At 50.8% G+C, this 14025-nt stretch overlaps 1 protein-coding gene and 1 pseudogene across 1 annotated transcript; both read left to right on the forward strand.

Annotated features, from left to right (window-relative positions):
* Positions 1-5885, forward strand: LOC128853614 (protocadherin beta-15-like; annotated as a pseudogene).
* Positions 5886-7883: 1998 nt separating this feature from the next.
* LOC104054868 (protocadherin gamma-A5-like) lies at positions 7884-13840 on the forward strand. The gene is made up of 4 exons (XM_054079709.1): positions 7884-7978; positions 8872-11584; positions 12398-12408; positions 13768-13840. The coding sequence occupies exons 1-4, from the start codon at positions 7884-7886 to the stop codon at positions 13838-13840; spliced, it is 2892 nt and encodes a 963-aa protein (XP_053935684.1).
* Positions 13841-14025: the final 185 nt, after the last annotated feature.

The following is a 14025-nucleotide window of genomic DNA, read 5'->3' on the forward strand; positions in this document are numbered from 1 at the left end:
ATGGGTGAACGGTAAGGTGGATAAGTAACTGGTTGAATGGTGGTATTCAGAGAGTAGTGGTCAATGGCTCAAAGTCCAGATGAAGATCTGTGACAAGTAGTGTCCCTCAGGGGTCCGTACTGGGACTGGTACTGTTCAATATCTTTATCAATGATATTGACAGCAAGATGGAGTGCAGCCTCAGCAAGTTTGCAGATGACACCAAGCTGAGCGGTGTAGTTGCAACACCAGCAGGACAGAATGTCATCCAGAAGCATCTTGACAGGCTGGAGAAGTGGGCCTCTGAGAACCTCGTGAGGTTCAACAAGGCCAAGTGCAAGGTCCTGTACCTGGGTCGGGGCAATCGCCGTTTTCAGTACACGATGGGGGATGACATGCTTGAGAGCAGCCCTGCAGAGAAGGACTTGGGGGTGCTGGTTGATGAGAAGCTCGACATGAGCCATCAATGTGCACTTGCAGCCCAGAAAGCCAACCATGTCCTGGGCTGCATCAAAAGAAGCATGGCCAGCAGGTTGAGGGAAGTGATTCTGCCCCTCTATTCATCTCTTGTGAGACCTAATCTGGAATACTGTGTCCAGTTCTGGAATCCTCAATGTAAAAAGAATATGGAGCTGTTGGAACAAGTCCAGAGGAGGGCTACAAAGATGATCGGTGGGCTGGAGCACCTTCCCTACGAGGACAGGCTAATAGAGTTGGGCCTTTTCAGCCTGGAAAAGAGAAGGCTCAGAGGAGATCTTATAGTGACCTTCTGGCACCTGAAGGGGGCCTACAGGAAAACTGGTGAGGGGCTATTCATAAAGGCTTGTGGGTATAGGACAAAGGGGAATGGGTATAAACTGGAGAGGGGCAGATTTAGACTGGACGTTAGGAAGAATTTCTTCACTATGAGAGTGGTGAGATACTGGAAAATGTTGCCCAGGGAGGCTGTGGATGCCCCATCCCTGGAGGTGTTCAAGGCCAGGTTGGATGGGGTCTTGGGAAACCTGATCCAGTGGGATGTCCCTGCCCATGGCAGGGGGTTGGAACTAGATGATCTTTAAGGTCTCTTCCAACCCTAGCTATACTATGATACTATGATAATATGATACTATGATACTAAGTGACCAAAACTCCTGATGTTCTGGAAAGACCCAGGCTTTTGCTGTGCTGTGTTGTGCCACAAAATCCCTGGTCAGCAGCATAAATTCAGCCAGCTCACTGGAACCCTGGAGCCTGGAGGCAGCACTCACTTACCACTGCTGCAGAGAAAGCCACATGTAAGCAAGAAGTCTGCAGGTGGACGTTTTTTAATGTAACACCAGAAATGAGGAATGGAATTGCTTTCTTGCAGGAAAGTCCTAAATGGGCTTGCATGACTGTAACAAGAGCACTCTTTCTATTCTGTGACTGAAGTCTGCATGGCATGCTGTGCATGGTTGGAGTCCTGTGTGAAGCTACTCTGCTCAGGGTTCGCCTCATCTAAAGGGACAGGGGATTATCTATGCAGACCTCTTCCAGCAGTGTGAGAGATAATGAACAAGGTGTGAATGACATATGTGAGAGTGGCTGTCTCTCCCAATGAGATCTCGAGGAACCAGCAGCTCTTGGTCTAACACAGCTGCTTTTCCAGGTCAATTCAGCTCGAGGATCTGCATCATCTGATGCATCTCTGGCTGTTTTATTACGGTTTTACCCTGTGAGAGAGGGGATGTTGCTTCCTGTCTTGGAGGATCTGAACGCAATACTGAGCTTTCCCGAGGGTCTCGAAGGAGGTACCACTCAGGAAATAATGTAGTGTGTTGGACTTGTCAGAGAGACAACCCCGAATGTGGGTTGCGTGAGAGCCTCCGGTTCTGGGCGGAGAGATAATTTGATAATTCCTGCAGTGTCGTGAGGGCGAGGGAGCTGGAGCAGGAGGCAGTGTCAGAGTCCAGCGTGTTGGTCTGTCTGGAGATCGTGGATGAGAACAACAAGGCTCTGCAGGTGCTGTACCCACCGGCGGCGGGCGTGGGGTCAGGCATGGAGCTGGTGTCACAATCATGGGATCCCGTCTCACTTGTGGCCAAGGTGGTGATGGTGGACACGGGTCAGATTGCGTGGCTGTTGTATGAGCTGTGAAAGGTGACAGAGCCAGGGCTGTTCCGCATGGGGATGCACAGCAGCAAGGTGCTGAGAGGCTCAACCGGGAGGAGCTGTGCACCCAGGTGCCCGCCTGCACACTACCCTTCGAGCTGCTGCTGGCTGACCCATTGCAGTTCCTTCGCATCGAGGTAGCCATGTGGAACATCAATGATCACTCGTCCCATTTCCCGGAGGAGCAGGTCACGCTTAGAATCCCGGAAAGGAGTGATCCTGGCATGTGCTTTCCTCTGGAGGGTGCTGAGGACCTGGATGTTGGCAGCAACAGCATGCAGGCTTATAACATCTCCTCCAAAGATGGGTACTTAGTGTCTCCTTTGGGAGTCGGAGTGAGGGAGACAACCACTTTGAATTGATCTTGAAAAAGCCTTTAGACAGAGAGTAGCAGGCAAAGGTTAGTTTCAGTCTCATCGCTGCAGACAGGGGCTCTTCACCGAGGAGTGGGACCATCAAAATCCACATCCTTCTAGATGCAAACGACAACACTCCCATGTTCACACAAGAATGGTATATTTCTCAGATTTTGGAAAATGCCCCCGAGGGCTCTGTAGTTCTGAGGGTGGTGGCAACTGATATGGATGCATGTATTAATGGGGACATCTCCTACCAGTTCAGCCAAGGGGTGGGCCAGAGAGAATCCACATTTGTAATTGACCCAAAGAGCAGTGAAATTAAACTCACAAAAACCCTGGACTTTGAGACAGAGAACGAACATGAGCTCAGTGTTCCTGAGCTCCACAGATGGTGGGGGACTCTCTGCAATCTGCAAGGTGTTGGTAGAGGTGGTAGATGCGAATGACAACGCACCAGAGCTGGTGGCGAGTTCCTTCAGCAGTCCCCTCCCCAAGAATGCACTACCTGGAACAGTAGTTTTCTTCTTTAATGCTAAAGATTGTGATTCTGGTGCTAGTGGGAAGATCACCTGTGCCCTTGAGGACCAGCTGTCATTCTCTCTGCGGCCAGCCTATAAAAACTACTATGAGCTGGTGACTGTGAGCACACTGTACAAAAAAGAGATGGCACAGTATATCCTCACTGTCACAGCAACAGACACAGGGTCACATCCTCTCACCACCACACACACCTTCACGGTGGAAATCTCTGATGTCAACGACAATGCAGCTTTCTTCAAACAGACCTCGTACACCACTTATGTGCATGAGAATAATATTCCCATGAAGCTTTTTGGAGTTGTCCATGCATCAATTGCTGACACTGGGCCCAAAGCCAAGGTGACCTATTCCCTGGCACCAGCTCACACAGCAGAGCAACCTTCCTGCTCCTACATCTCTGTGTACTCTAAGAATGGGCACATTTTTGTGCTGCAGCCTCTGGACTATGAGTAGGTAAAGCAGATGGAGGTCTTGATGAGGGCCTCTGATGGAATGTCTCCTGCCCTCAGAGCAATGTCATGGTCCACCTTGTTGTGTGGATGAGAATGGCAATGCCCCACTGGTGCTGCACCCAGCCCAGGACAGCAGCCCAGCATCCAGCGAGCTGGTGCCCATGTCAGCTGAAGCGGGGTACCTGGTCACCAAAGTGGTGGCTCTTGATACTGATTCTGGGCAGAACTCATGGCTGTCATACCACCTGCTGAAGGCCTCTGACCCCGGGCTGTTTGTGGTGGGTGCCCGAAGTGGGGAGGCACGTTTGAGGAGGCCAGTGATGGAGAGAGACACCGTGAAGCAGAAGCTTGTCATCCAGAAGTGAGACAATGGACAGCCACCACTGTCAGGAACTGTGGCATTGAGTGCACTCCTGCTGACTGACTTCTCAGATGTGCACCTACTACACAGCAGCCTGATCACAGAGGTTGAGGATGACTCCCTGACAACCTATTTAATCATTTCCTTGGGTTTTGTCTCTCTGCTCTTCCTTGTATCCTTGGCAGCCTTCATTGCTTTCAAGGTGTGCAAGAGAAAGGACCTGAAGGATGGGTACATGATTTATGGTGCCAGCAACTTGCCGAGCAGCCTGGCTAATGCAACCTCTGCAGGGATCCTGCCCCATCCCTGTTGCTATGAGATCAGCCTCACAACGGTCTCGGGGAACAGTGAGTTCAAGCTCCTGAAGCCCATCATCCCCAGCCTGCCACCACAGCACTGTGCCACGAGCAGGACACTGATGATGAATAGGATTTTCCACAAGGTCCTCTCACTGCTGAGGATGTGGCGCCAGACAATGCAGGGATGCTTTCTGCAGAACAGTTCAATAGTCTTTCCTTTCACTAGGATGGAGTCAGCACAGACGGAGGCTTCAGGTCTCCTCATAGGAAGCACTCCAGGCTGCAGCCTGTGGCAATGTTTCCTACAGAGTTAATCTGCATTTATAATTGGCATAACTGTTTTCCCTCAGGTTGTTACTCAGAAGAAAGTTTGTCTCTCCCTCCAGATAAGAAACAAAAGAAACTAAATTCTTGCAGTCTGGTAACAACCTTTCAGCCCTATTCCAGCCATTTATGGAATGCTTCAGGAACAGGATGTATTCCAGGGCTCCTGGTCTAGTTCTTGTCTCTCTTGCTGTTGGGCAAGTCTGTGGAGCTCTTATTCTGTGCTTTTGAGTGATGAAAATATAGGGCAGACAAGTCACATCCTCAGTGAAATGCACATAGTCCTCATACCAGGTCAGTAAAGCAAGGAACTTCTCAAGGAAGTGAGTGCTGTGTTACAATTCGATTCATAAAAGGGGCCATTTCTTCTCTGGGCTCTGCATGTCTCTGTCTCCAAGATGTGCGGTCTCTATGCATTTTTCCTTCTGGTCATTCTGTCTGTCCATCCAGCCATTGTGTCACTGCATGCATCACACAAAGGCTGCCTTGAGAAGCATGAAGGTGCTCATGTGCAACTGTTGTGGTGCTTATTGTTCCAGCTCAGCACACAAGAAGGACAGTTTGAGCCTTTTAGTACAGAAGCCTCATCTCCTCCAGGGGAGAACAGTAATGAATATGAGATCTTCCTTTGGCCCATAAAAACAGAGGCAGGGAGAGGGGTTGGCGGAGGGGGCTGTCTCCTTGGCATCGTCTAGGAAATACATAATTTGGTATTGTTGGTATGGAACAGAATGGCAAACCTAAAGTCCTTAGATACTTCTCATAGGACATTTCTTTCAGACTTTCCACCAGTTTCATTCCGTTCCTCTGGAAGCTGATTTTTGGCACACCCATCCACTCCCTTCACACCTCTAAGGCAAACTTCTCCCACTAGGTACACGCAGTTAATTTCTACTGCTGTGCCTTTAAACTTGAAGCAGAGCTTTTTCCATGGATCAGGAGTGGAAGACTAAAGCCACTCAAGCTCCACCCAAACTCCACCCCAAAAGATGCAAGTTTTTATAAAAATGAAAAACAAAGCTGAAAGTTCTAGAGAAGATTTTATCAAAATTTTCTGGGATCAGTCGATGGTCTCAATCTTCATTTCCTCCCCAACTGGGATGACATTGGGTGAGGCCTTTGTGTTATGTGTGCTATGTTTTAACATTGCACTAGCTATTACTGTCTCTCTATATTTGGGTTTTCACTGCATATCCCTTATGTGCATATTGCTTTTCTCTTACTTGGTGTTTGATTGTACATTGTTTAATATCTATTTTCACAAAGAGTATCTTATCACCAGTTACCATTGAACCTTTATCTTGTCTTGAATTTTTATAATAAAATGTGTTTGTATGCACATGTACAAGTTTTTGGAAACTTTAGTTACTCAACATGATCCTAGTAGGTAGGACAAATTGTAAAGGACCTGAGGCGGTTCCCCTTAGTGTAAGGGATTTGGGACTGTGACACTGCCAGTGTGATATAAAGGACACAAGGTATTTGTCCTAGTGATGCTGTTAGCATGATTCTGGCAGAACACTGTCAACACAATCACAACAGGCTGGTCCAATTGTAAAGAACCTGAGGAGGTTCCCCCATATTTTTCCTTACTCTGACATAAAATGTGACAAGTGAGTGTATGTTTCTCTCACTGGGATTCTGAGGAGCCAGCACCTCCTGGTCTTAAACAACTGTTTCTCAGGTTATTCCAGCTAAAGCATCTGGGTGTCTGATGCAGTTCCTAACTAGATGGTTTACCCTGTGGGTGGTGGGGTGTTGTTTCCTGTATTGGAGGACCTGAATACACTGCTGAGGTTTCCCAAGGGGCTCATTGGAGATACCCATTAGGAGGGATAACTTCTTAGGCCAGGTAATGCACTGTGCTACCAGAGGGGATGTGATACTGGACTTGAATATTCACCAATGCAGGTGAGCCACTTGGAGACATCAAGACTGGAGGCAGCCTGGCCTGATGTCATCATGCACTGGTGGAGTTCACAGTCCTGAGGGATATGGGTCAGACAACAAGTAAAGTCAGGACCCTGAATTTTAGGAAAGCATACTTGCAGCTGTTTAAGGAGTTAGTCAATTGTATCCCTGGGAAACTGCCCTAAGGGACAAGTGAACAGAAGAGAACAGATAAATCTTTAAGGATGCTTTCCACAGAGGCAAAATCTCTTGATCTCTATGTGTAGGAAAGGAAGGCAAGAGACCATAATAGCCAAGTAAACACCTACTCATCAAACTAAAGGGCAAGAAAGAGTTGCTCAGGCAGTGGAAGCAAGGAAAGGTATCCTGGGAAGAGTGTATGTACGTTGCCTGGTTGTGTAGGATTGGGATCAGGAAGGCCAATGTGTGACAGGAGCTGAACTTGGCAAGGGATGCAAAGAATAATAAGGGGTTCTAAAGGTATGTCAGACAGAAAAGGAAGGTCAAAGAAAGTGTACTGCCCTGATGAACATGACCTGGAAACTGATAACGAAAAGAATGCTGAGGTAGGTACTCAACAATTTTTTTTGCCATTCTTCCCATACCTCTTGAGCGGATAGACCTCAAGGCAGTGACTGGAGGATGAAGGCCTCTCCCGTTGTAAGAGAAGACCGGGTTTTAGACCACCCAAGGAATCTAAACGTACATAACTCATTGGGACCTGAAGAGATGCATCCCAGAGTGCAGAGGGACTCATCTGATATAGTTGCCAAGCCATTTGCCATGATATTTCAAAAGTCATGGCAGTCAAGTGAAGTCCCTGGTGACTGGGAAAAGAGAAACATTGCACCCATTTTTAAAAAGGGTAGAAAGGAGGACCTTGGGGAGCAAAAAGTCTTCTCAGACTTACTGTTGTGCCTGGGAAGATTATGGAACAGATCCTCTTAGAAGCTATATTCAAGCACATGGAGGACAGGGAGGTGATTTGGCACAGCCATCATGGCTTCACGAGGACCAATCTTGCCTGATAAACTTGTGATGGAATAACTACATCAATGGACAAAGGAAGAGCTACCAGTATCACCTATCAGGACTTGCATAAGACATTTAACACAGTCTCCTTTTCTCTAAATCAGAGAGGTATGGGTTTGATACATGTACTGTTTGGTGGATGAGGAGTTGGTTGGGTGGTCAGGTCCAGAGAGTGATGATCATCAGCTCAGTGTCTGGATGGAGAGAGAAATGGTGTCCCTCAGGATCCATATGGGGACCAGTACTGTGTAATAGCTTCTTTAACAATGTAAACAATGGGATTGAGTGCACCCACAGCACATTTGCAGATGACACTAAGCTGAGTGGCGCAGTTGACATGCCTGAGGGACAGGATGCCAGCCAGAGGCACCTGGACAAGCTGAAGAAGTGGTCCCATGAATATTCCATGAGATTCAATAGGGCGTCAATAACGGTGGTGGGAGTGGGTGAAGGATTTGAGAGCAGCCCTGCTGAGAAGGACTTCAGGGTGCCGATGGTGGATGAAAAACTGGCCATGAGCCAGAAATGCACATTCACAGCCCAGAAAGGGAACTATATCCTGGTGCATCAAGATAAGCATGGCAGCAGGTCGAGTGAAGTGATTCTGCCCCTCTACTCTCATCTACTGAGGCTCCATAAGTAGTAACGTGTCCAACTCTGGAGCTCTCAGCACAGAAAAAACATGGACCTGTTGGAGCAGATCAGAGGAGGGTTACAAAAATGATCAGAGGGATGGAACACTTCTCCTATGAGGTGAGAGTATTTGGGTTGTTCAGCCTGGAGAATATAAGGCTTCAGGGAGACCTTATTGTGGCCTTTCAATCCATCAGGAGGTATTAAAAGGAAAATGGGGACAGATTGTTTTGTTGGAGCCTGTTGTGATGGGACAAGTTTTAAACTAAAAAAGGAGTTATTTAGACTAGAAATAAGGAAGAAATGTTTTACAGTGCAAGAGGTGGAACAATGTTCTGTTAGTCGGGATGAGGGGAATATGGAACAGGGACAAGGGGAATGGCCTGAAGCTCCGCCAGGGGAAGTTCAGGCTGGATATCACAAAAAAATTCTTCACGGGAAGAGTCATCGGGCACTGGAACAGGCTGCCCCGGGAGGTGGTCGAGTCACCTTCCCTGGAGGTGTTTAAAGAACAGGTTGATGAAGTGCTTAGGGACATGGTTTAAGGGAGTGTTAGGAATGGTTGGACTCGATGATCCAGTGGATCCTTTCCAACCTGGTGATTCTATGATTCTATGATTTTACGAATGGAACATGTTGCTCAGAGAGGCTATGGATCCACCATGCCTGGAAACGGTCAAAGTCAGGCTGGACGAGGCCCTGAGTCACCAGGTAGTGTTGAAGATGTCCCTACCCAGGGCAGAGGGGTTGGGCTACACGCTGTTTAATGGTCCCTTCCAACCCAAACGTTTTATTATTCTACGAAGCGGGGCTGCAGCAGGTGCTGTTCTCTGATCCGGACCGGGAAGCCGGCGGCGGAGGCCGTTTTCCAGCGCCAGAGCGCTGCAGTTGCTGCGTGCGGCTGCGAGTGTCGCTGTTGGATTACGACGGGCCGAAAGGCGAGCTGCGCCCGCCGGAAAAAACGGCGAGCGGGGCTGCAGGGGCCGAACCCGAAGCGGCGGGAACGAGCCGAGCCGGGCTGATTTGGAGAAGAGGCAGCTGGAGGAGCGCCGGCAGAGCGGGGACTCAGGGGCGGCTGCGGTGGGAGGAGAGGCGAGCGGGCGGCGGCAGCTGCCGGACTCTGCGATGGCGGAGCGAGGAGCGCGGTGGGGCCGGGGGGAGCGAGCGCTGCTGTGGTGCGTGCTGGGGGCGGCGTGGGGGGCTGTGTGGGGGCAGCTGCGCTACTCGGTGCCCGAGGAGATGCCCAAGGGCTCCTTCGTAGGCGACGTGGCCAAAGACCTGGCTCTGCAGCTGCCGGCGCTCCGCGAACACGACCTCAGCATCTTGGACAAAGGTAGGACGCAGTATTTTGCCTTGCACGGGAAGACGGGACGTTTAGTGACGGCAGAGAGGATCGACAGGGAGCAAGTGTGCGAAAGTGCGCGGCAATGTGTGCTACGCTGTGAGGTGATAGTGGAGGGAGAAATAAAGATTTATGGAATCGAAGTTGAAATCACGGACACGAACGACAATGCACCCACCTTCCGAGAGCCAGAAACGGAGCTAAGAATAAGCGAGATGACAGCCCCGGGATCGAGGCTTCCCCTGCCCGAGGCTCACGACCCAGACTTGGGTCGGAATTCGCTGCAGAGCTACGAGCTGAGCGGCGACGAGCACTTCTCGCTGTCGGTGCAGACGGGCTCCGGCGGGGCGGAGCGTCCCGAGCTGGTGCTGGCCAAGGCGCTGGACCGGGAGGCGTCGCCGTCGCACGAGCTGGTGCTGAGGGCGATGGACGGCGGCGAGCCATCCCGGACGGGCACGGCGCGGCTCCGCGTGACGGTGCTGGACGCCAACGACAATGCGCCCGTGTTCAGCCAGGCGGAGTACACAGTGCGTGTGCCGGAGGACGTGCCCGTGGGCTCTACCCTCGTCACCCTCACGGCCACCGACGCCGACGAGGGCACCAACGGGCATGTGAAGTATTCATTGCAAAAGTTTACCATGAAAGCCTCGCAGATTTTCGAGCTGGACTCTGAGACGGGAGCCATTTCATTGTTGCGGATTCTGGACTTCGAGGAAGGGGAATCCTATGAAATGCAGGTGCAGGCAAGAGACGGCGGAGGACTTTCAGACATAGCAAAAGTCTCGATCACTGTGACAGACGTCAACGACAACGCACCCGAGATTTCGGTGCGGTCAGCGCTTACTGAGATCTCCGAGGACGCGCCGCCGGGGACGGTGGTGGCTCTGCTGCACGTCCAGGACCTCGACTCGGGGCCCAACGGTGAGGTGCGCTGCTCGTTGGACAGGTCCGTCCCGTTCCGTCTACAGAAGTCGTTTGAGGACTTCTACAGCGTGGTTAGTGCCGAGGAGCTGGACCGGGAGGAGGTGTCGGAGTACAACGTGACGGTGCGGGCGTCGGACGGAGGGTCGCCGCCGCAGTGGAGCAGCGCGGTGTTGTGTCTGCGGGTGCTGGACGTGAACGACAACGCGCCGGTGTTCTCGGAGGCGCGGTACAGCGCCCGCGTGCGGGAGAACAACGCGGCGGGCGCGCTGCTGCTGCGGGTGCGGGCGCGGGACGCGGACTGGGGCGCGAACGCGCGCGTGCGGTACCGCCTGTGTAAGGGCGTCGTGCGGGGCGCGGCGCTGTCGTCGTACGTGTCGGTGGAGGCGGAGACGGGCGCGCTGTACGCGCTGCGGCCGTTCGACTACGAGGAGGTGCGCGAGGTGGGGCTGTGGGTGCGGGCGGAGGATGGCGGATCGCCGTCGCTGAGCAGCAACGCGTCGGTGCGCCTGGAGATCGTGGACGAGAACGACAACGCGCCGCAGGTGCTGTACCCGCCGTCGTCGGGCTTGGGCTCGTCGGGGTCGGTCGTGGAGCTGGCGTCGCGGTCGTGGGAGCCCGGCTCGCTGGTGGCCAAGGTGGTGGCGGTGGACGCGGACGCGGGTCAGAACGCGTGGCTGTCGTACGAGCTGTGGAAGGCGACGGAGCCGGGGCTGTTCCGCGTGGGGCTGCACAGCGGCGAGGTGCGCACGGCGCGCTCGGCTCTGGCCCGCGACGCGTCGCGGCACAGCGTGGTGGTGGTGGTGAAGGACCACGGGCGGCCGGCGCTGTCGGCCACGGCCACGCTGACGGTGGTGCTGGCCGAGAGCGTGGCCGAGCTGCTGTGGGAGCTGGGCAGCGCGGCGGCGGCCGTGCCGGGCGAGGCGTCCGGCGGGCTGACGCGGTGGCTGGTGGTGGCCGTGGCGGCCGTCTCCTGCCTCTTCCTCGCCTTCCTGCTGCTGCTGCTGGTGCTGCGCCTGCGCCGCTGGCGCCGCTCGCAGCTGCTGCCGCCGCCGGGCAGCGGAGCCTTGCGCGCCGTCCCGGGCTCGCCCTTCGTGGGCCTCGACGGCGTGCGCGCCTTCCTGCGCTCCTACTCGCACGAGGTGTCCCTCACCGCCGACTCGCGCAAGAGCCAGCTCCGCTTGTCGCCCGACAGCGCCTGCGACACGCTGCCGGCCCGCCCGCCAGCTGAGGCTTCTGCTGATCTTGTCCCTACGGGAGATCTCGTTGCCGAAAATGATGGCCAAGTTTCATTTCAGGTACGTTAATTTGTTAACCTCTTTTTTGTTGTTGTTGATGCTGATTCTTGTTAGGTATGGTTTTTTGTTTGTTTGCTTTTTATACGCCGTGCTTAAGATTCTTACGGAGTCGTGAATGGATTATACCAGACTATGTTTAAGCAGCAGTTTAGGATTTACTGAGATAAGCCACAAAATTAATTTCTAATAACACTTTGTAATCAGGTGATTAACAGAATGATTCGGAGCGATCCAACAAGTTTAGTTATAATTTAAAAAGCGACCTAATTGCAGATTCGAAAATTATATTGTGTCATAATATTTACAACAGGGTTGTGTACAAATAAACATATACTTATTAAAAGGTTAAATGAAATTGCACGTACGCAGAGAAATAAAAAAATATTGGCATTCTCGAGGGATGGCTTTTGAATCCGGAGGAGCCTGGCTTTGCCTTTTTCCTCCTCTGCGTTAGCAGAGGTTCTTGGCCGGCGTCCCAGCTCAGGGGAAAGTGCTGGATGCAGCCCACTGCGGTCCCAGAGAGCATAAAGGATCTCACTCAGGACCGGTATTTTTAGGATCGCAATGATTGACTTCGGTCAGTAATTTTTTTTCCCCATTTGGCCTCAGATGATGTAATTCTGACATTTTCCACCACTTATACAAATCCAGCCCTTTCCAGATTGTATGTTTCAGCTATTGTTAGACCCGGGCCACTATCCAGGCAGCAGGAGTAGCAGGCTGTCAGTCCCTTTCTCAAGTGGTGGGTGTTCTTTTACAGGCACAAATGTTTCGGGAGTTAAGGGAGTGCCTCAACACTCCGACTCACTGCAGTTTTACAAAAGGTAAGGACTCAATGGGAGTCACCCTCAAAGTTCACGACTTATCCTGAATCGGCACGTGTCCCAAGGAAAGGTTGCACCACCACATAGGGTATCTACAGACATTTCATAGTGCACGGTTCACAGTCTTGGAAATCACGTTTTACGACCATTGCCAGCTCGTGAGTGTCACCTGATGTATGGAGGTTCAGCTGTGTGTCATTCTCTTCCCCGGCTGGGCAGAGCTCATAGCTTATATTTTTCTCTAAGGCTGGAAAGTAAAACTGCACAAGGAACTTTCAGCCTCTAGGTCTTCCTCTGACGTTTCCTTGAAATTGTTTACATACATCCTATTACCTGTTTCCCAGAATTTAATTGCCATCTCCTTTATCAGCTCTCCAACGCTGCTAGAATTGAGCTACCTTGTAGCCTGAAAGTCATCTCTGAAGTCTCAGGTTACTTGGAAATCCACCTTTAACAAATTAATTAATCAGTCCCACTTAAGAATGCTTAGAGTTGTATGAATAGGTTCGTATTACATGGTAAAAAATTCCTCTTATATCCCATCGAGTTTTTTTCCCAGTGCTGGGCTTCATAACTTAACCTCTGGATCTGATACAAATAGAATTGCAAATTAGTGTATGGGCATAGAATTAGAGTATCTTTACTAGAATACAGATGGAGAATATTTTAAACTAAAGTATGATTCATCACAGTCTGTTTATTGTGTGTCTAATTTGGGAATGGGAGTTAATCTGACAATATAAAATATTTTACTCCTCTGTTTCCTTGTAATATTTTACTCCTCTGTTTCCTTGTAATATGAAAATAATTTTCCTGCCAAGCACACCATTCGGTTTTGAAAACACATCTACCAAACAGGCTGTCTTGGAAGCAGCTGCCTTTTTTCCCCCATTACGGATCTTTCATCATGGACAGAATAGGCTTTTAGGACTTCAGGAATATAATTAATCAATATTATGTTGCTCTATTGTTATTCTGCAATTTAAGCTGATGATCCATATCATCATCGCATTTTCAACAAAAGAAATTAGTGGCTTAGAAGTAGCTTTGGAGTTGAGTAAAAATCGTACCGTAGGGTTCCCGGTGTAAGTCCACACAAATTTTTTTTTGTGCTCATCCTAGATGTTGCCAAAATATTGTGATTTTTGTACCGGTGCTTTCATGTATGGTGGGAATGTAGGCTGAGATATAACCTTATGCTTCACGTTAACTAACCTTGTGGTCGTTTGCCCTTTCTGCTGCCATCCACTAGACACGAACTCACATGCGACACTCATGTGGAACGAAAATGTCTCCCTCCCTGATGCAGGCTGGTTCTTAGCTGCGTCCTATGAGCCTTGAGTGTGCTGTGGCCCGCAGGCTCGAGTACAAGGGGGAAGAGAAAACCTTTGAACTAGGAGACATCAACCTCCGCTTGAAAATAGCGATTTAGAGGGTGCTACAGTGTGTGAAAATGCATTAAAACGTGCGTCTTGGCTGTGGTAGGCAATTCTTGCCATAGATAAGGCAGTGAATTGACACGGACAAGTTTCATCAGAGTCGTGCCCCTCCCCCGGCCCCCCTGTCAATATTCACATTCTTCTCTCAACCTCATATAGAGATGTCCACGTCCTTGCT

Source organism: Cuculus canorus, chromosome 14 (assembly GCF_017976375.1).
Source record: "Cuculus canorus isolate bCucCan1 chromosome 14, bCucCan1.pri, whole genome shotgun sequence".
NCBI lineage: Eukaryota > Metazoa > Chordata > Aves > Cuculiformes > Cuculidae > Cuculus > Cuculus canorus.

What these genes read in the sequence shown, in the direction of transcription:
- LOC104054868 (XM_054079709.1), top strand. Translation starts at nt 7,884, where the DNA reads ATGGTGGATGAAAAACTGGCCATGAGCCAGAAATGCACATTCACAGCC. An exon ending in CAAGATAAGCATGGCAGCAG is followed by an intron (nt 7,979 to 8,871) that starts GTCGAGTGAAGT and finishes CGGACCGGGAAG; the next exon opens with CCGGCGGCGGAGGCCGTTTT.